This window comes from Hemiscyllium ocellatum, chromosome 23 (assembly GCF_020745735.1).
Source record: "Hemiscyllium ocellatum isolate sHemOce1 chromosome 23, sHemOce1.pat.X.cur, whole genome shotgun sequence".
NCBI lineage: Eukaryota > Metazoa > Chordata > Chondrichthyes > Orectolobiformes > Hemiscylliidae > Hemiscyllium > Hemiscyllium ocellatum.
This window is the reverse complement of record NC_083423.1, coordinates 55,694,339-55,718,499: the sequence shown is the minus strand read 5'-3', so window position 1 is coordinate 55,718,499 and position 24,161 is coordinate 55,694,339. Positions and strand designations below refer to the sequence as shown.

Here is a 24,161-nt window from a genome sequence, read left to right as displayed (position 1 = left end):
TTCACTGTGCATTCATCGACTTGTTTAGATCAAGTAACATATGCCTTTGAAGGAAATATGGGCATTCCTTCCTTCATAGTTAGGTTGGATTGTAGATTTTTGGCTTGGTTTCCATTCCCACACTTGTCTCCCCCCACTGTCCTCTTTTATGGCTGTCATGACATGGACTGTTTACAGCGGACACCCCAAGACACTGAAGCAGTACCAGCAACACCGCATGCCCAAGATCCTGTGAATTCGCTGGGAAGAAAGATGTACCAACACCAGGCCAGCATCCCCAGCGTTGAGGTACTGACTAGTCTTGATTGGCTATGATGCCTGGGCACGATGTCTGCATGATCAACATGAGACCCCCAAGCAGGTGCTCTACTCTCAGCTTTGAACTGGCAGGCCAGCCCCAGGTGGACAGAGAAAGCGCTTCAGTGGTACCCTCATTGGCGAAGTGCAGCATTCCCAAAGACATCTGGGAATCACTGGCCCAAGACTATCCAAAGTGGAAGAGGAGCATCTGGAAAGGCGTTGAGCACCTTGAAATTTACAGTCAGGATAAAGTGGAAACCAGGTGAAAGCAGTGAAATGACCATGCTGCAATACCAAGCCCCACCCACTCCTTCCCACAACCACCTTCTGCCCCAACTGTAGCAGAAACTGCAGTAGCCATATTGGACTTAACAGCCATTTACGGACTCACCCTGAGTGTGGAAGAGTCCTTCTCTGTGAGAGACTACGAGTGATGATGATGAATGGTCACCTTCTGCCTGCGTGCTGTTAATCTGCACTGTGACCTTTTTGTTAAACTTACTATCCATATCGTTTTCAGCTTCACAGGTGCACTGCTGTGACTTGAACCTCACATGAGCTCAGATGTTTGCAGCTGGAGACACTTCTGCACATGTAAATATCTGCACCATGACTCCCATGTAGTACAGGATGGGCATTCAGCACAACTGACCTGTTCTGTCATAACCTAAGCTTATTTTCATGCTATTTACTTCAAACTAGAGATTAGAAAGTAGAAATTAAATTTACTCACCAGTCAGCTCTAATGAACATAATTATTTGAAGTCAGGCACTCGCAATGGATACTCACCAACCAATTATCTTTCAACTTTGACATAATTTTGATTCTTTTTCATAGCCATCTTTACATCTATCCCTTTGTCACTTTTAAGAGCTCTAATGTACATTTATTTCATTGTATGAAATTCAGCATCGGCCTACTGCTTTCAGTCACCTGCAGGGAGCAGGTGTTTCCTTTCTGACCCACAAATCTGATCTAAACTCCCAGAGGAGAGAAACTGAGGCAGAATGGGGAAAGTGGTGTTGATTCTGCAAATCATGTCAAATATAGTTGTATACACTGTAGTTGTATAAGTGACCTCAAATATCCCTTGAGAAGAAAAGGGATTTTTTTAACTAGTGAGAGTGAAGTGTAGAATTTTTACTTAATTGACACAGCTTAAATGGAAATTTATGCAAGCTTTAATGAGCCCTTTACCTTAGCGGTGAGTAAGTACAGAATCCAAATTGTTGACCAGTGATTTCTCAGAGATGCTGCAGTTTGTTAAGTAAGTGATTCTTGGCTGCATTGAAGACCTGATGGCTACAGTTTTTGTCTAACTTTAGGTGCTGAGCTGGGGTAAGCAGTACAGCATCAAATTTATTTGTGCCTTAATTGAATGTCTTAAATACTTATTCTTGAATACACAGGGAGCTTTTTTTTTACACGTTTGTATTGCGTTGCTTGCCTGTTATTCAATAATCAAATAGCACAGCAATTGGACTTTTGGGGAAAAATGCAGCCACCTCGATCGATGTTCAAAAAGAGAGATCAAGACAAATGCAAGGAAATGGGTGAAGAGCAAAGAGAGATTGAGTGACAGTTAAAGAAGTGGAACAAATATTTACTGGGTGAGATTGAGAATGATGTCAGAACAAGCACAGAAAAATGGATACACAACAGAACAGGAAAATAAACAGTGCGTGGAGAATAGGTAGAAATCCTGAAAGACTCACTGTTTTATTAGTGAAATTACATGGGAGATCAATGGGTAAGCAAAACTGATTTATGTACATTAATGTCAAATATGGTCAAGAAAAATAAACAGTATTCCTGTCAACTCTTGTGTCCTATCATTCTAATTTCAGACAACTGTATGCAGCACCTACATGATGCTTGGAAGTCCTTCCAACCTACGTTGGAAGTTTTAGTTTACATAGAGCAATTGCATACTAAATTTCTGTTGTAATTTAGTAATACTACTTTCACTTGTGCACAAAAGTGCATCAGGATTCTGAAGGAAGGTTGATTGATCTATGTTGTGTGGATAACTGAATGATAATGCCACTTTGAAATATTGCTTGTTCTGGAAGATTTACTCGGTGAGTTTCTAATCAACATTACCAAACTTGGTAATGGTTCTCACTTGTAGTTTTTTTTTATTCAGCCCTGTTTACTCTAGATATTTGAAAGTGTTATATCTCTTTGGTTTAAAGTCAATCCTGCTTGATTCCTCTAGATAGCATTCGCAATTACTCAAGAATAGAACACAATACAGGAGATAAAGAAGGTCTGAGAACATGTTCTCAAAGGTTTAGGCTTGACACAATTATTTTAAACAGAAGTCTTATGATCATTCATTTATTTAGCTTAGGATTCTAACTATACTGGATAATTAATACATTTGAATTTAATTTACAGCATGAGTGAAAGCACTGATTAAGATGTTTGAGGAGAATCGATGTATTTTCTTTGCAGACCTTAACTAAGCAATGCAGGGGGCTGTATCTGCCAGCTTACTGATTATTAAATGTTATCTTGGTATGTACAAAAAGACACCCAAATTTAGCAAGTAGATAATTCAGCATTTCATCTACAATAGAGAAAATGTTAAAGGCATTTTATGGGTCTTTTTTTAATTTTATAAAAAGAAATAAGAGTACTCAGCAGGATTTCAAGGTGACAAATTAAAAGAAGAGAATGCAAAAGGCATGTAGACAACATTTATGCTGGAGAAAGTTTACAACAGAACGTCAGAATAAAAATGTTTCACCTGGTGATTTGGATGTATTCCTGGTTTCAGCTGAAAATTGCTGAAAAACATGCTACTTTTGCTGACACAGGACACGAAGTATTTTCTTACTTCATGGCTTACAAATACTGCAAATTGACTTTTTCTGAAGCCTGTTTTATTCCCTGAGTAACTATTCTACAATCATAAAGGTCCCAGATTTGTGCTGCACAGCTGATCTCAGCCATCGTATAAGGAACGACAAAGAGGGAGCGATGTGAGGTGCTATAATTGGCCTCAGCCGTTCTAGGTTGGGAATTGAACGATTGGCCTCTGTTTCTGTTCTTGATCACATTAGAAGATAAATAATTTTTATATAGTGCCTTTGTTGTGGTAAAACAGCTCATGGTGCTTTTTGAAAGCAATATCTTATCAGAATTGACACTAAACAAGGAGAAACCAAATTGAAGTTCGTTTTTCTATTTATTGATGAACAGCCAACACAATTAAGAGGGTAGTTGTCAGTTTGGTGGAAAAGCCTGAGAAGGTAGGCCCATCTAGGATAGTTCAGTGAGTGCAGTAGAATAGAGAGGATCACAGGTGGGGATTGTAGATTATGGGTCAGATAGTAATTTAAAGATCAAGTTGGAAATCAGTGTCAGGGTGCTGCTTGTTTAGTTGTGGGTGTGAAGGGAAGGTGTTTTTACTTTTTCAGGCCTAAAGGCAATGATGGAAAGTCACATATTGCTGTTGTGACCTGAGCTTTTGAATCTACGTCTATTGAAATATGAGGCATACCACATCATTTGTATGATAAAATTACTGACCAACACTTATCCCCACATCATCCTTTCACCGCTCCCAAGTTAAACATTAAGCACTCCCAGGTAGCTGACTGAGATGAGAAGAGGATCTGGCCCGCAATGTATCTTGAATTCCAATTTCAGAAAACCATCCTTCACTGAATCACGTCTTTCATTTGTTACACCAACCATCCTGTAGCATCCTTGAATGGTGTGTCGATTAGTGTAGGCCCACAAGAAACCAAATCAGCTCAAAATCCCATTGTTATTCACCATCAAATTTCAAGGAGACTCCATGTAGCCACATACATTTGGACAATATTCATGCTACCATGTAGACAAGATAGGCTGCAAACACTTGTACAAACCTGCAGCAGATAGGTAACTGCAAGAGACCTGATAATTTTGCACTTAACAGTCTCCTAGGGCAAATGGGCTGATTCTATCAGCAAGACTGAGTTGAATAACATTCAAACTTAAGAGAAAAAAAATTTCCTTAGATGGTCTGAGATTTTAATGGGTCTACTACTTCCTGAATGCTGTCTGGATGGATTGCAGAGAGTTTATCTGGTTCTGTAAACTCTAGTCTGAACGTTTGACTATTATTTGGTTGTTGCATTTGGATTTTTTTTTGATGGATGGACAAGATTGTTTGTTATCTGTTAATTGTTTATTTCTTTCATCAGATTGCTCGACTGGACGCTGACAAACAGGCTCTGAACGACCAGATAATGAATATTGACCCCACCAGAGACAGTAAACGTGTGGAAGCACTCCTGAGAGAAAAGGCTCAACTCTGTCAGAAGGTCAAGAGTTTGGAGGCTGAGGTTGCAGAGCTGAGGGCTGAGAGGGAAAATTCCGGCTTGCAAGCTGAAAATGTGCAAAGAATACAAGTCCGGCAGTTAGTTGAAACCCAAGCTCTTGTGAAGTCTTTGGAGGTATGTTAGACCATAGGACATGAATAGAAGCAGAGGAAGATCATGCAGCTTTGTCATTCAATAACATTATGGCTGAACTTCTCTATTGACTCTCACGTTTCTGAACTGTACCCAGATATCTTGATTCCTTTTGTGCAAAAAAATGCATTAGTTCAGCCTTCACTGTGTTTATAACTGAGCATTCTCCTCACTTCGGAAGAGAATTTTAAACATTCATAATCCTGTAATTGAAAATATTCTCAATAACTGCTTCTTTATCCCAAAGTAGCCTGTTCGTATCCACCTTGACAAGCTTTTGAAGAATTTTCCATTTTTCGATGAGGTCACCTCCCATTCTGTTAAACTCTAAAGTATTGGCTCGTTCTGTTCAATGCTTCTTCTTAGTTTAGCCCTTTTTGTTCTAGAAATCAATTTAGTAAAGCCTTATTGCATCCCCTTCAAGGGACATATGGTCTTGTGGTAAGGAGACCTGAATGTCTAATTGTGTTCTCATTAAATCCTCTGTAACAGTAGTAAGATTTGCTTACACCTCTAAACCCCTGTAAAGAAACTAAAATGTCACCTGCCTTCCAAATTGCTGGCTTTATGTACATGTTAATTTTTCATGATCCCTGTACTACACCCCTTTAACCACCTCAAAGCTTTTCCTTTTTCCCTCCAAAATAGATAATTTTGAGCTTCCTCAATTTATACTCCATCTCCCACCTTCTCATCCATTGGAACCCATCACTTTGCAGATTATGCATTCTTCTGACAGTTTCATGTCGTCAGTGAACTTGATACATTACACTTGGTTCTCTCATGTAAATCATAAACGCATTGATCTTTGCAGTACTCCGTTATTTTATGCCATAAGTTCAGAAAATGTCCCATTTATTTTTCTTTCATTTTGGAGCTGTTCACTAATCCATTCTAATATATTAACCCACATACTCTAGCGTGTGACAACCACTTAGGCAGGACTTCAAGTAATAATATTGAAATTTTGCATATATTACTTCCACTAGTTTCCCTTAAAGTTCTGATACATTTATTGAAGGCTATTCTCCTTTCATAAAATTATGTTGAGACTGCCTAATAATGTTGAGCCTTTCTGGGTATTGTGCAATCACATCCTTGTATCAGATTCTAATAATTCTATACCATTCTCGTGCTAACTGGACTGGGGTTTCCTGTGTATTTTCTCAGTCTCTTTAACAGTGAAGTCATTTTGCACAGTCCATTTATTTTCATTATTGTGGTAAACATGATTAAATCTGTGATCAGAATAATTAAAATACTCAGTTAGGGTTGTTGCAGTTCCCCTTACTAAAGAAGTAGACTTTACTAAAGAAGTCAAAAATAGATTAGGATTAATGTTCACCATTTTGTGGAAGTCATGAAGCTAATAAGAGCAAACGCATTTATTGTGCTGTTGGCAACTGTTTTGAGAACTTTAACTTGAAAGATCCTGAACTCATTTTCTCTGTATGAAGTTGTCTTCCTTTGGTTAATAGGAGTGTGTTCATTAATATGTGATTGAAAGAATGTCAGATCTTACATGATGATCAGAGATGCGCATGAAACAGTTTTGTGATTCAGTACTGCGAGCTGTGTAGGTTTCAGTACTACAGTCAGCTGCTAAATTTAGTAAGTTTCTGGCAATAGTTGAAGCCTTTCTGAGCCTGCAGAGCATCCACCTATACTCAGATGTGACCAATTGGTTGGTTGGTCAGTTTAAAAACTTCCTATAAGAAAGAGGACCTATAATTTTTGTGTAATCAGGAGCAACACAAGCCTGACATTCTATATCTTTAGAAAAACTCAGCAGCAGGACATGAATTACCCACAAATGTGAGACCTCCTGCTGATGCTTGTCCAGTGACTATCTCTTGCCAATCTCTCTCTTGAGGTCACTATCAGAGAGTTAGCTGGAGCATTTGGCTTGTTTCACTTAGTTGTATTGTCTTGACTTAACTCAGGGCTTTAACTGATGCAAACGTGCCTGATTATGTAGGTTCATTTTTTCACTGTCAGGTTTGAGTGAATACAGAAGAATGATAACTATCTTGCATTGCCACACAAGGCTGTGGAGGCCAGGTCTTTAGTGTCTTTTAAGACAGAGATAGATGGGTTCTTGATTAGTAAGAGGATCAAAGGTTACAGGGAGAAGGCAAGAGAATGGGTTGAGAAACATATCAGCCATGATCTAATGGTGGAGCATTCTTGATGGGCCAAATGGCCTTCTTCTGTTCCTATATCTTAGATTAGATTAGATTCCCTACAGTGTGGAAACAGGCCCTTCGGCCCAACAAGTCCACACCGACCCTCTGAAGAGTAACCCACCCAGTCCCATTTCTCTCTGACTAATGCACCTATCACTACGGGCAATTTAGCATGGCCAATTCACCTGACCTGCACATCTTTGGACTGTGAGAGGAAACTGGAGCACCCGGAGGAAACCCACGCAGACACAGGGAGAATGTGCAAACTCCACACAGACAGTTGTCCAAGGCTGGAATCAAACCTGGCACCCTGGTGCTGTGAGGCAGCATTGCTAACCACTGAGCGACCGTGCCACCCCATGGTTGTATGAAATGAAATATTTACTGCCAAATATGTCCTTTTCTGCCTAAACCATCCTTTTTGTTTTTTTTTGACCTCTTATAGTTTGGAGCTTGCATTTAGAATTACAGTGTACCTCCAAAGAACCATAAGTGTGGTTCAAACTAGTAACTTCATTTGGTTTCAGGATTGCATCTGCAATCTGACACGCAGGGAAATAAAACAAGTTTTTCGGATTGTGAGAACGATGTAGCTTCAGAATCCTTGAAAATGAATCTTTTGTGGTTGCATTCCTTTCATCAATTTATAAAATGCATTCTTCAACTTTCCTGTACAATACACATGTTGGGTATAATGAGTATGATAAAACTAACTTGTGAGAAGCTGATATCCAACAAAACTCTCAGCATTTCCTATTTGTGTCACATCAAAAGAAAAAGTTTCATCTTTTGCAGGTAAAAGTTCTAAATTAGAAAATGCAATTCTAAAATGTTGTTGGAAATCTCGAAATGTTGTATAACAGATCAGAGCGGAACTCTTTCGGTCACATTTAGACATTGGCCTTCCTACAGCAGTTAGTTGAGTTTTTACTAATTTGCTTTGTTTCGTGTGTTTTGTTAAGTTTGCCTTTCTTGTTAATTGCAGGCAGAGAAGCAGTCAATTAAACTTCAGCAGGAGCGTTTGGAGAAGGAACTGCAGCTGGTTCTTGAACAGAATACTCAGCTGACCAGCAAGTTGTTTAAGGCAGAGCGAGAAGTTAATGCTTTATCCAGCAAAGTAAGTTATTAATTCAGAAACGAAAACAGAAGTTGCTGGAAAAGCTCAGCAGGTCTGGCAGCATCTGTGACGAGAAATCAGAGTTAATGTTTTGGGTCCAATGACCCTTCCTTAGAACTAGACCTGAAATGTTAACTCTGATTCCTGTTCTTCAAATATAAACCTCCAGTTTCTCACTGACAGACAGACACAGTTAAGGGATAAATCAGGAAAAAAGATTTAAAATTGTAATTTGCCTGTTTGATAACTGTTTCAATGATGAATACTAGGCCTTCATGAAATCCTTGCTAATGAGTTGTATTGTAGGAATACAGGACTTGCTTAAATTTGAAATCACCAGTCAATGCAAACAACTTCTGCAAACCTCAGGAGACTTGTTTGTTTCTTACAGAATGGGGCAGTTTTCTCAGAACTTCTAACAAGTCAATAATTGGAGAATATCTAGAGAGAGCAAAACTATAAACAGCTCTCCAGTCCGGCAGCTTCTAAAGAAAAAACAACATCCTGTCCAAATCCCAGTCAGCATCAGCCCACTCTTGGTTTTTCTATTTCTTGTCTGACATTTTCTGCCGTTGGCTGGCCAGCGTCAGTCCTCCCTTGTTTGACTAATGTACTATCGAACCAGCTGCTAGTCCCTGAGCGTTGCAACACAGTTGTGCCAAAATGTCTAAAAGTTCTTAGAGCAGTAATTAACCTACAATGTTTTCCAGGCCGGTTGCCAACAGCAAAATACAGTCTTTTGTTCTCATTCAAAAAAAAATAAATTGTGTTCAAAGTTCCATTCTCAACTATAACTCCTAGTTTCAAATCATAAATGAGAAAAATGAAAGAGAAATAGTAATGGTCTCAACAATATGACAGTTGCTTCACTGCACAATTGGTATATTGAATTTTATAAAATATAACTTTCAATGAGGAGTTTTAATTTCCTGTGGTATATTTGTTAGAACCTTTTAATCAGAGTTAGTTGAAGTTAGTAGGAATTGCATTCTCCCTGCACACCCTATCTCCCAATTTTCTTCCCTTCATTCTGGAGGTCACCAGCTCATGTTGAAATGCGATTCCGTGTGTGCTACGTTCTATATAGAAAGAGTCAGCAAGCTATTGAAGCATGAAGTAAGCCATTGAAGAATGAAGAGGGATACCTGATTAAAGTCAATAGTGACCACTTGTGACCAACTGCCTCAGCATCAATTGAAGCTGAAACCTTGAATTCTTCATGGTTCAGGTCTACAAGGTGCAGCAACTTGCTAATTATCTGTTTGTTACAGGGCTATTTCAGTAAAGCTTTGCTAGTGCTAATGTATGTGTTCCTACTGCTACAGTGCTTGCAGCATAGAAAGAAAGTATGGAGGTCCTGAATTATTTTTCAAATTATTGCAGCTTGAAGAATGCAAACACACTCATAAACTGGAAATTGCAAACATCAAACTAGAAGCAGCAAGAGCCAGAGGAGAGATTGAGAGAGAGAGGGATAACATGCAAAGTGAAATGAATGGTATGTTTACTGATTTCTAATTCATTCAGAAACAGACTTCGTGGTAGTGATATGTATATTTTGCTCACTAGCATTTAACTCATGGCTGCTTTAAAAAATAAACTTTGAGGTATTTGTGGTTTTGGGTGCTAATGTAACACCCTTGACATTGTCAAGGTTAGGAAATGGAACAATGTAATGGTGAGAGAAGGAAGCTAAATTTAATGTGATGGATTGCAGGAATCCAAAGTCGTCACTGACCGCAAAGCTGACCAGTGGAGCATAGAAACAGGAGTAGGCCATTCAGCCTATCAAGCATACCCCATGTGATCATGGATGATGAAATGCTTAATGTCTTTTACCCATCCTGTCCCATAACCCTGCATGCCACTGTGATCAGAAAGCTTCGTCAATTCTGACTTTCAGCAACCTCTGTAGTGGATTTTCCAAAGTTTTGGACCCTTTCAGTGAAACAAATTCTCATCTAAGTGGCATCCTCATTTTTAAATCGTGCCACTGATTCTTAACTCCCCATGCAGGGGAAACATTGTACCTGCATCTAGCCCATCTATCCCTTCAATTATTTCTATTAATAGATTTGATATTAATGGAGATTAATAAGACAATCCTGCCACACCAGAAGTAAGTCTGGTGAACATTTATTGCACTCCCTCAGCAGCGTTTGGGCAAAGTTGGCCATTTTTGTAAAGATATAAGTAAACAGTTTTAATGATAGCTAGGAAAAAGGGCCCAGAACTGAGCTCAAGGTTGAAATGTTGACGAGTTTGCAATCAGCCTTTCAAGTTGTGATAGGGACCAAGCAGAAAGATGCAGTCAATGGCAAAGATTTGTGGAGGAGGTATGAGTCCTTCTAAGATGGAGCAGGTTCTGACTCATTCAAGATTGGTGTTGGCAAGGCAGTGATTGAGGTGGCAGAGAGATGTCATCACACAAGTTAAAGCTGATGTATTGTTCATTCATGAGATGATTGAGAGGATAAGAAAGAGTTCCTTAGGGAGCTTTGAAAATTACAATGAAATTTAGGAAGTCCATGCTCATGATGAACTGGTTATTTTCAGACATTTGGAACTGGAGCTGTGCAATTGGTCATTCGTACCTGCATAACCTAAAGCTGCAAAGGAGCGAAATTGAGATAGCCAAGATTTTAATATGTTTATTCAGCCTATTCATACAAATTTGAATTACTGTCTTCCATCCGGGAGGGTGGATGTATTCTCTCTTTCTAAATTGCTATGTTTGAGTGTTTGATTGAATCTTCGAAAAGTAGTTGTTCTGAATTTGATTGTTCCCTTTTGCAGGGTTGCAGTCAGATATTGACATTCTCAAGGCCAATATTGTAAGACACAAAGAGCTCTTGACAGAAAAGGAGAGGGAACTAATTCGGAAAGTGCAGGCAGCTAAAGAGGATGACTTCCAGAAGCTTACAGCACTCCAAGATGAAAGGTGACCAATGTTCTGGAAAATGCTAATGCTCAGTTCTGATACTGTTGGGCTTATGTCTAACCACTAATATAAACTATTATTTCAGTTAAAGGTGAACATGGCTTTTTCTTAATTTCTCATAATTTGGTGTGGCCCATAAAGGCCATCAGTGTGGACTTGTTGGGCCGAAGGGCCTGTTTCCACACTGTAAGTATTCTAATTCTAATTTTCACGCAAAGTATTAGTAATCTTCATTCATGAATATGTGATGAAATGCTGAATTGCAGTCCCTTCTATTCATAGCACAGTATAAATATATCTGAATTATGAATGGTCAGGTTTACACTATGATAGCAAGGAGAAAGTGAGGACTGCAGATACTGAAGACCAGAGTTGAAAAATGTGGTGCTGGAAAAATACAGCAGGCCAGGCAGCATCGAAGAAGGGTTTTTGCCCGAAACATCGATTCTCCTGCTCCTCGGATGCTGCCTGGCCTGCTGTGTTTTTCCAGCACCACATTTTTCAACTACGATAGCAAGCGTGTTGAAACCCTAATCTCTCCAACTGTACCTGCAAGGTCATATGCCACTCCACGTGAGCAAGGTGGAACAGTTTTTAAAATTTATTCATGGGATGAGTGTGCCCAGGCTAGGCCAGCATTATTGCCCAGAGGGCAGTTAAGTGTGAGCCACATTGCTGTGGGTCTGGAATCACATGCGTGCCAGACCGGGTAAGGATGGAGGTTTCCCTTCCTAAAGGACATTAGTGAACCAGGTGGGCTTTTCCTGACAATTGACAACAGATTCATGCCACCATTAGACTCTTAATTCCAGATAATTATTGAGATTCAAATTCCACCATCTGTTGTGGCAGGATCAACAATTGCCTCCCCCTAGCTGACTTGGATTGCACTTACTCATCCTCTTATATGTTTGATGGGGTCCAGGAGGCTCACACTAGGTGCTTGGAGTGGGCAGAAAATATTGCTTTGTAAACAAAAATAAAGTACTTCATTATTTTATTCATTCTCATAAATTAGTTGTCATTTTCCAAAATAGAAGGTGGGTATTAGGAGAATGAACAGGGATGCAATCAATATTCAGCCCCATCCTGTTCCACACTGCCGAACATGGTACTACTTATTTTGTGACCATTCTCTGGTTTGTTGTCACCCTCCGGTCTTATGGTAACATGCCTAGTTTTCTCCATGTTGAAAATTTAATTAAGTTGCTTACTTATTCAAAGGTTAGAACTAGAGAATAAAGTTGCTGACCTCGAAAGACTGAAGGCTGAGCAAGATTTAACCTGGCAAGCTGACAAAGAGCACATGGAAGAGAAACTGCATGCTTTACAGCTAGCAGAGGAAGCATCCAAGAGGGAGATCCAGAATCTCAGGTTGGCACTGAAGCACTAAACCATGCAATGCTGGTGTATTATTTAAATGATATTTTTGAGAGTTTGAGATTGTAATTTGTATCTTAAATTCATGTGTGAGTGTCATGTCTACAGTCAGTTCTGCTATAACATGGTAGTTCTGTTCTCATGCAATCCCATGTTTTAAGACAATTGTGTAATAGCGCTACCATTTAAACCAGAATTATGTTATAACTGATACATGCTTTAAAACTTAACGCTTTAGAAACAGTGTCCCGAATTCATCAGTCGTGTTATAGCAAATTCATGGTAACAAAATGCGTGTTAGAGTAGAACGGCCTGTATTTTTATTAATTGTTTTTTCAAAGTATTCTTGCTACTTTCAAGGTCAAAACTATTTGCAAGATCTTTTTCTGAAGTTGTTTTTTTTTTGAGGAAATGCCAAGGCTGAGTATTGTCTGATCTTTCTGACATTAATCACTTGGCATCGAGCAGTCCCATTATTCTGTCATGGCAATGACTTTGAGAGTTTCTGTCTTTCTCATCTGAGCTGACCTTGTCTAAGCTTTGAGGCATAGAGATTTACAAAATTATGAGGGGCATGAATAGGGTAAGTAGACAATGTCTTTTCCCTGGGGTGGGGATGTCCAGAACTAGAGGGCATAGATTTAGGGTGAGAGGGGAAAGATATAAAAGAGACTAAGGGGCAACTTTTTCACATATATGGTACATATATGGAATGAGCTTCCAGAGGAAGCAGTGGAGGAGAATGGATATGGGCTGGGTGATGGCAGGTGGGACTTGATTGGGTTGGGATATCTGGTCGGCATGGACAGGTTGGACCGAAGCGTCTGTTTCTGTGCTGTATATCTCTATGACTATGACAAATTGTCTACTTCTGTTGACTTGTGATTTTGCATACTATGGTGTGCCTGTCTAAAGGTCTATCTAGATGTGAAATGTCTTTCAACCAGCAGCAGTGAAAGAAGGATGACCGGACCTGAAATGTGAACTCTATTTTCACTACAGATGGTGGACCAGCTATTTCTCCAGCAGTTTCCGTTTTTGTGTGTTTAAGACTTCCACACCGACAGCTAAATTTGAACTTGGTACCAGTAGATAATAAGAGAAAGTGAGGACTGCAGATGCTGGAAATTAGAGTTGAAAGTGTGGTGCTGGAAAAACACAGCAGGTCAGACAGCATCTGAGGAGCCGGCGATTCAACATTTCAGGCATGGGCCCTTCATCAGGAATGAGAGAGTGATGAAGGGCTTGTGCTCGAAATGTCGATTCTCCTGCACCTCAGGCGCTGCCTGACCTGCTTTGCTTTTTTGAGCACCATACTCTGAACCAGTGGATATTAGAAGAGCAGTTTTAGTTCTGGAAGCTGTATCTGAAGAACCAGTAACATTTAAGCATTTGTCATTTTGTTTTGAGTTTTGCAAAGATCCATAAACGGCAACTCTGAATATGGAGCCTTTCCATTTTTGTGAACATGAAATGTTGTCTATTTTAGTTAAATCCAATAAATTATATTTGAGAAGAGAAGCTGGAAATATATCTTTGCATTGCAGGTAGTGAAGGGTGGTCAATGTTGTGTTTTACCTGATAAAGCCAGATAATGTGGGTAATTCAGCAGACCAATATAAAAGCTTATGGCGGAGTCCTTTAGAATGCAGCTTAACAAGGATGAAAGAGAGTAGGAGTTTCTCTGGTGCATCAAAGGTCCCAATAATTCAGCAGATTGGTAGTTGTAGAGATGTTATGATGACAGGTGGACCAAAGGCTGGACATTTGGGAATTTTAAAGTTCATTTATCAGTGATTTGGCAGTGTGTGTTTCTTCTGGTGGATGGACATTATTGGATTGGAGGCCAAAGTCGGTGGAGAGGGACGTGAACAAAGGTGACCTGATCTCTGATTGTAACAATGAGAATACCAAGTCCATGTGAAATGACAAACTCATTGTAAACATTGTTGTTCATTTGCATCTTTGTTTTATAGGTCAAAACTTCAGCAGCAAGTACTTCAAACTGAAGAACTTGAAAAAGAAAAGAATGACAGTGCTGAGTTAAGACAGGTACCTTAGCCAATCACACTGAGAACTGCTTGCTTTGGTTACATTACTGAAGGCAAGTTATTTAACGTGAGGAATTTTGCCATTGCTGCATATTTTACTTTCCATCCCTTTCCAGCATCTGCTATAACGTGGATTTATAACAATATTAATGCAGAGTCTGACATTAGAATTCTTGTTCACTCGCCTATGGCTGCTTAAAGCTTGAGAAATTATTTTTGCTAATACAGGTTAAGACAGAGGGAAAAAAGTAAGACCATATGATATAGGAGCAGAATGAGGCCATTTGGCTTCTCGAGTCTGCTCTGCTGTTCGATAATAACTGAAATATTTCTCAACCTCAGTAAATAGAATGAAGACAACAAAAAGATTGGTCATGATCTTATTAAATGAGTGAATGGGCTAATCATGCTTCTGATGGTCTTATGCATGTGCTCTATTGCAGTATATTGACTTGGTAAACACTGCAACCATTAGCCGGGCCAGTCACCAGCAACTCTCTGCAGTGAGAATAAAATCACTGAATTAATGACTTTCTATCCTAGTCACAGGGATCCAGAAGCACCACACACTTTCTGTTGGCAGGTGCAACAATTGCATCACTCCACCAGCTCCATTCCTCTCCTCTTACCCCCACCCCCAGCTCCATTCCCCTCCTCTTACCCCCACCCCCAGCTCCATTCCCCTCCTCTTACCCCCACCCCCAGCTCCATTCCTCTCCTCTCTTGCCCCCACCCCCAGCTCCATTCCCCTCCTCTTACCCCCACCCCCAGCTCCATTCCTCTCCTCTCTTACCCCCACCCCCAGCTCCATTCCTCTCCTCTCTTACCCCCACCCCCAGCTCCATTCCCCTCCTCTTACCCCCACCCCCAGCTCCATTCCCCTCCTCTGAACCCTATCCCCAGTTCCATTCCCCTCCTCTTACCCCCACCCCCAGCTCCATTCCTCTCCTCTTACCCCCACCCCCAGCTCCATTCCCTTCCTCTTACCCCCACCCCCAGCTCCATTCCTCTCGTTCCCCCTCACTCACCCACAACCTCCATTCCTGTGTTGCCCCACCCCAGCTCCCTTCCTGTCCCCTCCCTCTCCCACCCCCTGCTCTCTTCCTCTCCCCTTCTTTTCCCACTCGTCCCACTCCCCAGCTCCATTCCTGTCGTCTGCCGGTCAGACAGGGACTCACGTTTGGTATGTTGCCTCCCAGGTGCAAGGGTACGTGATGTCGCTGATTGTGTTTTCCGGGTCCTTAAGGGGGAGGGGGAGCAGCCCCAGATCGTGGTCCACGTTGGCACCAACGATATAGGTAGGAAGAAGGGTGAGGATGTAAGGCAGGCTTTCAGGGAGCTAGGTTGGAAGCTCAGAGTTAGAACAAACAGAGTTGTAGTCTCTGGTTTGTTACCCGTGCCACGTGATAGAGAGTCGAGGAACAGGGAGAGAGAGCAGTTAAATGCGTGGCTACAGGGATGGTGCAGGAGGGAGGGATTCCGGTTTCTGGATAACTGGGGTCCTTTCTGGGGAAGGTGGGACCTCTATAAAAAGGATGGTCTACACTTGAACCTGAGGGGCACCAGTATCCTTGGGGGGAGGTTTGCTAATGCTCTTTGGGAGGGTTTAAACTAACTCCGCGGGGGCATGGGAACCAGGACTGTAGCTTTAGGGTACAGGACCTTGAGTGTAGGGAGGTTAGGAATAATGCAGCGATCTCTAAGGAGGGTGCCTGTAACCAGAAAGGTGGATTGAAGTGTGTATACTTCAATGCCAGAAGTATAAGGAATAAGGTAGGTGAACTTGCAGCGTGGGTTGGTACCTGGGACTTCGATGTTGTGGCCATTACAGAGACGTGGGTAGAACAGGGACAAGAATGGCTGTTGCACGTTCCAGGGTTCAAATGTTTTAGTAGGATCAGACATGGGGGTAAAAAAGGGGGAGGCGTGGCATTACTTGTCAAAGACAGTATCACAGCAGTGGAATGGACGATGGAAGAGGACTTGCCACCTGAGGTAGTTTGGGCTGAGGTTAGAAATAGGAAAGGTGAGGTCACCCTGTTAGGTGTTTTCTACAGGCCTCCTAATAGTCCTAGAGAAGTAGAGGATAATATTGCGAGGATGATTCAGGAAAAGAGTGAAGGTAGCAGGGTGGTTGTTATGGGGGACTTTAACTTCCCAGATATTGACTGGGAGAGCTATAGCTCGAGTTCATTAGATGGGTCGGTGTTTGTACAATGTGTGCAGGAGGGTTTCCTGACACAATATGTCGACAGGCCAACAAGAGGGGAGGCTATATTGGATTTGGTTCTAGGTAATGAACCAGGCCAGGTGTTAGACTTGGAGGTAGGTGAGCACTTCGGGGACAGTGACCACAACTCGGTGACTTTTACTTTAGTGATGGAGAGGGATAATCGTGTGCCGCAGGGCAAGAGCTATAGCTGGGGGCAGGGAAATTATGATGCAGTGAGGCATGACTTAGGATGTGTGGATTGGAAAAACAGGCTTCAAGAGAAGAACACTAATGAGATGTGGGGAGTGTTCAAGGAGCAGCTACTGCGTGTCCTCGATAGGTATGTACCAGTCAGGCATGGTGTAAAGGGCCTTGTGAGGCAGCCGTGGTTTAGTAAGGAATTGGAGTCCCTTGTGAAAGGGAAGAAGGCGGCATATGTAAAGATGAGGCGTGAAGGTTCAGTAGGGGCGATTGAGAGTTATAAGGTAGCCAGGAAGGAGCTAAAGAGGGAGCTAAGAGAAGCGAGAAGGGGACATGAAAAGTCTTTAGCTGGTAGGATTAGGGAAAACCCAAAGGCTTTCTATAGGTATGTCAAGAATAAAAGGATGACTAGGGTAGGTATCGGTCCAGTCAAGGATAGTAGTGGGAAGTTGTGTGTGGAGGCGGAGGAGATTGGAGAGACATTAAATCAGTACTTTTCATCAGTATTCACTCAGGAACAGGACACTGTTGCTGATGTGAATATGGAATCACAAATAATTAGAATGGATGCCCTGGAAATATGCAGGGAAGAGGTTTTGGGAATATTGGAAAGGATGAATATAGATAAGTCTCCTGGGCCTGATGGCATTTACCCCAGGATCCTATGGGAAGCTAGGGAGGAGATAGCAGAGCCATTGGCCTGGATTTTTATGTCGTCGTTGTCAACAGGAATAGTACCAGAGGACTGGAGGATAGCGAATGTGGTCCCATTGTTCAAGAAAGGGAGTAGGGATAGCCCTAGCAACTATAGGCCAGTGAGTCTGACTTCAGTGGTGGGCAAAGTCTTAGAGAGAATGGTAAGGGATAAGATTTATGAACATCTGGGTAGGAATAACGTGATCAGGGATAGCCAGCATGGTTTTGTGAAGGGCAGGTCGTGCCTCACAAACCTTATTGAGTTCTTTGAGAAGGTGACCAAGGAAGTGGATGAGGGTAAAGCAGTAGATGTTGTGTATATGGATTTTAGTAAGGCGTTCGATAAGGTTCCCCATGGTAGGCTAATGCTAAAACTTCGGAGGTATGGCATTGAGGATACATTAGAGGTTTGGATTAGGAATTGGCTGGCTGGAAGGAGACAGAGGGTAGTAGTTGATGGATTATGTTCATCTTGGAGCGCAGTTACTAGCGGTGTACCACAAGGATCTGTTTTGGGACCATTGCTTTTTGTTATCTTTATAAATGATCTAGAGGAAGGACTTGAAAGCTGGGTAAGCAAGTTTGCGGATGACACAAAAGTCGGTGGAGTTGTGGATAGTGAGGAAGGAAGTGGTAGGTTACAGCGGGATATAGATAAGTTGCAGAGCTGGGCGGAAATGTGGCAAATGGAATTCAATGTAGCTAAGTGCGAAGTCGTTCACTTTGGTAGGAATAACAAGATGATGGATTACTGGGCTAATGGTAGGCTACTTGGTAGTGTGGATGAGCAGAGGGATCTTGGTGTCCATGTACACAGATCTCTGAAAGTTGCCACCCAGGTAAATAGTGCTGTGAGGAAGGCATATGGTGTACTGGGCTTTATTGGCAGAGGAATTGAGTTCCGGAGTCCTGAGGTCATGTTGCAGTTGTATAAGACTCTGGTGCGGCCTCATCTGGAGTATTGTGTGCAGTTTTGGTCGCCATACTATAGGAAGGATGTGGAAGCTTTAGAACGAGTGCAGAGGAGGTTTACCAGGATGTTGCCTGGAATGGTAGGAAAATCTTATGAGGAAAGGCTGAGGCACTTGGGGCTGTTCTCATTGGAGAAGAGAAGGTTTAGGGGAGATCTGATAGAAGTGTATAAGATGATTAGGGGTTTAGATAGGGTAGATACTAAGAACCTTTTACCGCTAATGGAGTCAGGTGTTACTAGGGGACATAGCTTTAAATTAAGGGGTGGTAGGTATAGGACAGATGTTAGGGGTAGATTCTTCACAAAGCGGGTTGTGAGTTCATGGAATGCCCTGCCCGTATCAGTGGTGAACTCTCCTTCTTTATGGTCATTTAAGCGGGCATTGGATAGGCATTTGGAAGTTATTGGGCTAGTATAGGTTAGGTAGGATTCGGTCGGCGCAACATCGAGGGCCGAAGGGCCTGTACTGCGCTGTATCCTTCTATGTTCTATGTAACTATCTCCAGCTCTCACTCATTTTGAACGATCAGCCCTTCTCAATTATGCATAAATCCCATGCTGATTCAACTAGTCTATGAACTTCATGTGCATTTCCTTTCTTTGAGATTTCTCTAGAAAAAAATATTTGCAACATGTTGCTTTTTTTTGTTGCAATGTCCCTTATGTTGTGAAGTAAAAGCATTTTTCTGACCGAGGAGTTGAACAGTAAATACAAATTTCAAAGAGTAGGTTGAATTTAAAATTAAGTTTAATTTCAGGTGTTAATAAATTGTTCGATTTTCTTTTTTCTTTCCGCTCACCAAAGCAAATTAGTGAAATGCAGATGCAGCTTAACACTCTGTCACAGTCAGAGAATGACTTACTGAATAACAACAGCAAAATGCGGGAAATGTTAGAGCGTTTAAAAGAGGAAATACGAAATGCAAGAAGCCAAGCTGAACGGACACAGCATGAATCTGAAAAGTAAGCAGCTGTTATTGTGATGTAACATCCTGCTACTAAACTTATTTTAACTATTAAGCCCCATATTGATTTTTATTTTCCCTATGTTATATTTTGAACATGAAAGTGAAGACTTCCAAAAATAAGATCTCTTTAAATTCATAGCTGACATACTTGCCAGGTGTGGTGGTAAACAAAAGTGGTGGTGTTCTCTGAACTGTACCCAGCATGCTCTGTAACTAAATTATGTCATCAGCCTCAGCATGGTCTATAATATTTGGATTAGAATACTAGGTTCAGATTCATTATTGTGCACCTTCTAATGGTCCAGAATATTGTGACAATAAGAATCACACTGCTCAAGTAGAGCAATATGTAATTTTCTGACTGCATTACTTAATTTTCCCAACTTTAGTTTGTTTCAAAATCTTTGAATGAATATATTTCAGCCATTGAGATTTTTAAGAAAAACACTGCTGCGAAAATTCATAGCAACTGCATTATGTTTGCTAACTTGGGATTTCAAAGTGTCAAAAAAGTTATTGTTTTCTTAATGATTCACAAATGATTCTGTTTGACAATCTTTCTTTTATAGTACAGATTTAACTCTACTATTGTATAATATGCATGATTATCAGTCACTGAACTAACAGGGTAAGGAGAGTCAATAAACATGAAAAGTTCTTTGCATCGAGTCTTCAAAAGCATCTGACTTTCTACCTTTTTACCTTCTACCTTTCTCCAATAAGCTAGGGCTCCACTTTCTTCTGGCAGGAGATTTCCATCATGGCTTTTGCAAATACAGCTGTGACCTCTGTGCAAGATGGTTATGAGGGGCAAACAACGTCCCCTTTTCCCTGACAGTATTTCCCCTTTTCTGAGGTTTAAATGTCCAGCAGCACAGACAGCTACTTTGACAGCTCCTATGAAAGTGTGGGTAGGGTGCCAAATAAGTGATTAAGTGGAGTGGAGGCTTGGGTATTGAGTCCTTGGAAGAAGGGCAATAGTGTCAGGTCAAGGGAAGAGTTATTGTCTGAAATGTGTGGGTGTGTTGGAGCGTGTAAAGGACCTTCAGGAGGTGTAGATGAGGGGGGGGGGGAGGGGGGGGGGGAGGGTGGAGGGGGGGGGGGGAGGGAGGGAGGGAGGGAGGGAGGGTGGAGGGGGGGGAGGGAGGGAGGGGGGAGTGGAGCTGTGTAGGAGAAGCTGGGGAGTTAGTTTAATAGTTTCTTAAGAGTTAGAATATCTGAATTGTCTAACTGTTTCTGGGTAACTATTAATTACAACAGAACCCTCTGAATTCTCCAATTTAGGTCGATACTTCCCTCTTTGTAGAATTGTCAACAGTTCTGCTTTTAAAAAATGAACTCAGACGAGTATTTGCTGTCACTTCTTTTACACTTCCGTTCAGTCGCAAAATCTGTTTAGTGGCACAAAAGGATTTTAGTTAAATATTTTGGAGTCCTTTTAACACTTCTACAGATTAAGACTATGTCAGCCTAACAGAATGAGCTAAATTGGTGAAACGGGAGTTTATTCTGGATTTTAGATAACCACAAGCAGCTAACCAGAAAGAAAGCTTGGCATTTAGCCACTGGCGATGTTTTTTTTTAAGTCACTGCAGTAAGCTGTCCTGATGGTTTTAGTCTTTATGCACTGTACCTTGTTGATGAAATCTCAATGCATTACTGATTGAAACTGTTATTTTGGCACTATGCGTCAAAGGAAATATTTATAATGGAAGGAAATAATTGTACTTATAATGTAATAGTTGAAAGTGCAATGACTATAACATTTTGTGTACTGTTCAATTTTTTTTTATTTTCTTGTGGAATGTGGGCATTGCTGATCAGCTTTTGTTTCCCACCCCTAGTTCCCTTGAACTGACAGCCATCAAGTCCACATCACCCCTCTGAAAAGCAGCCCGTCCAGACCCACCCTATCTCTATAACTCTGCATTTTCCATTGCTAATCCACCTAGCTTGCATATCACTGGACAGTCTGGGCAATTTAGCATGGTCAGTGCACATAACCTGCACATCACTGGACTTTGGGAGGAAACCGGAACACCCGGAGAAAAATCATGCAGGCACGGGAGAATGTGCAAACTCCACACAGACAGTCATGGAAGACTGCAATTGAACCTGGGTCCCTGGTGCTGTGATGCAGCAGTGCTAACCACTGAGCCTCTATGCTGCTCAGACCACATTGCTGTAGGCCAGATTAGATGAGGATGGCTGATCGCCTTCCCTAAAGGACATTAATGAGCCAGATGGGTTTTTCTGACAATCGACGATAGTTTCATGGTCATCAGTAGATTCTTATACCTCAATTTTTTTTTAGTGAATTCAAATTCCACCGTTGCCATGGCAGGATTCGAACCTAGGTCCCCAGAATATAAGCTAAGTTTCTGGATTAATGGTCTAGAAATAAAACCACTAGGTCATCACCTTAGGTGTATGTTTTACTTTCGGATGAGATGCCAACCAGACCTTGTTGGCCAGGTTGCGTTGATGTAAAACACTTCCAGCTGTTCTGAAGAACAGTAGTTTGTAATTCGTAGTGTCTTGACTAATATTTATTTCTCAATTGATGTCTGAAACACTACTTTTTCTAGCCACTTCCTACTATATGTAAACTGGCTGCTACATTCCCTACTATGTAGCAATGGCTGCATTTCAAATGTTCTTCATTGGTGAGAAACTGGGACATGCAGTGATCATGAACAGCAATCTATAAATGCAACTTGTTTGACTGACAAAGCAATAGTAAAAAAGGTTCCAACTTATTCCAAGGTTTAAAACTTTGCTTTGTAAATGTTTGCCCAGGCTGGTGGAAGAGAAGCGAGTAGAGTGGATGGAAGAGAAACACAAGCTGCAGAGTCGCACTGCAGAGCTGGAGGAGAAATACTGCCAGGCCAAAGACCGGCTGCAGCGTGCTGCTTTAGCTCAAAAGAAGGTATTGCTCGCTCCTGCTTTAATCAGCCAAAACTTTCATTTGTGTGAAATCCAGCCTTGCCACTGAAATTCTGTATTTTCTGCTTGTGTCTCTTTTTTTAAAGAGGAAAGCACTGAATGAAAGCAAGCAGAAAAGATTACAGGAGAAAGTCCAGCTGCTGGAGGCAAAGAAAGAAGAGCTGGAAATTGAGAAACATACATACAAGTGAGCGTTTTTCACTGATACTCTCTATCCAAGTTCAGCAAGGGCATTCCACTGAGATATAGCAACAGGGGGAGCACTTGAACCCAGTAGAGTTTGGAGCAGAAATTAGTTTTTACACTGGAGGGGAAAGAGAGAAAGATGAAAGGATGTAGTTAAGTAGGATGATTGATAGACAGAAGAAAGGAGAAGCTAAACAATCCAGGAATGGATTTTATTTGTTCCTAATATTAAAATTATGAATTCATCCCATCTAGAATTGGAGGTAGTGAATGAATGTGTGAGGAAGAAGGTTTATGTTACAGAGGTGGGAAACAGATGAAGTATTTGGATTTGGTCTTGGAGCAGGGAGATTACACCATCTGAAGTGGTCAAATCAGGTCTTTGTTGGATAAGCAGATTATTTGGGTGGCAGGTATCCTGTAGTCTGTGTCCCACTGAGGAAATAGCTACTCTACAGGGATATAATCATCCATCTGGTGGCAACAGTTTTCTGATAGCAGAGACAAGATAATTACTGAGGTGCATAGGATTAAAAGTGTAACTGATAGGTCAGAAGAAGAAAAATGAGAAAGTAGAGATAATGGAGTTGGAGCTTGTGCAGGCTGTTTGAGAATATCGGGGAGAAATTGCAAACCTCTGGTGAGTCTTCCCCTGAACTGTGCACTTCACACAGTTCAGAATGAGACACAATCCCAAAATTCATCTTTCACTCTTGAATGCAAATGGAATAAAGTTCAAAATTGAAACAATGCAATAATACTGATTCAGTGGGTTAATACGTCTATTAATGTTTTCTTCAGCATCTGCTTTTTCTCTGTGGTTGTCTGTATGACTATTGCAGTGCCATAGGTGTGGAAAGGACACATAACTGTCATCTGCTAGATGCTGCTGTTCAACCTTTAAATGATCAATTCTTTTTTCTAGACAAAATGTTCCCTATGAAAGCCACGCAAGACTTCAGAAAAGATTAAAGGATTTGCAGCGTAGACATAATGAATTCCGAAGGCTGTTTTTGGGGCCAAATTTTTCACCTACTGGCCTGTGTAATTCAACCAATTTTTTACCATCCACCTTCATGCAAGGCACCGAAGCAACGTGTATGAATGTTCAGGTACCTAACTTTAGTGTAGCTCATGAGTGATTGTAATCGGCTGATAATTGTCAATTGTAACTTTTTTTAGTTCATTTTAACGTGTGAATCATGCCAAGTTATTGATACTCAACATCCAGTCATTTATACATTTTCCTCATGAAGTGTTCGTCATATTCTATTTCCCAGCCACCTGAGGTCTAGAAAAATTGAGGGTTGCTGATCTCTAGAGTTGATTCTCCAGTGTGAAATCTGTTTTAGGATGATTGGTTGTTGTAGTCTGTTTTGTTGCCTTTATCAATCGCATTGTCCACTCAAATTCTTTTTTTTTCACCAAGCATTATTTGCAGGGCTTTAGGAAAATGGCAGTGAAATAGCACAAATAGATTTTCAAAAGTCGAACACCAAATTATACTATATGGCTTGCTACTCTACTGTGTGAT

The 24,161-nt window shown here is 41.1% G+C and overlaps 1 protein-coding gene across 4 annotated transcripts in view; it reads left to right on the top strand.

Annotated features, from left to right (window-relative positions):
* The window catches only part of cep83 (centrosomal protein 83), a 54,591-nt gene that overhangs the window by 26,283 nt on the left and 4,147 nt on the right, over positions 1-24,161 (top strand). For 3 of the 4 annotated variants that reach the window (XM_060843031.1, XM_060843032.1, XM_060843033.1), the window contains 10 exons: positions 4,501-4,752; positions 7,942-8,073; positions 9,457-9,571; positions 10,870-11,014; positions 12,239-12,388; positions 14,371-14,446; positions 19,333-19,490; positions 22,295-22,424; positions 22,528-22,628; positions 23,553-23,739. In XM_060843031.1, coding sequence (XP_060699014.1) covers positions 4,501-4,752; positions 7,942-8,073; positions 9,457-9,571; positions 10,870-11,014; positions 12,239-12,388; positions 14,371-14,446; positions 19,333-19,490; positions 22,295-22,424; positions 22,528-22,628; positions 23,553-23,739 — 1,446 coding nt within the window. Of the gene's footprint in view, positions 1-4,500; positions 4,753-7,941; positions 8,074-9,456; positions 9,572-10,869; positions 11,015-12,238; positions 12,389-14,370; positions 14,447-19,332; positions 19,491-22,294; positions 22,425-22,527; positions 22,629-23,552; positions 23,740-24,161 lie in introns of those variants that run through there. The other variant, XM_060843034.1, reaches the window with a different exon arrangement.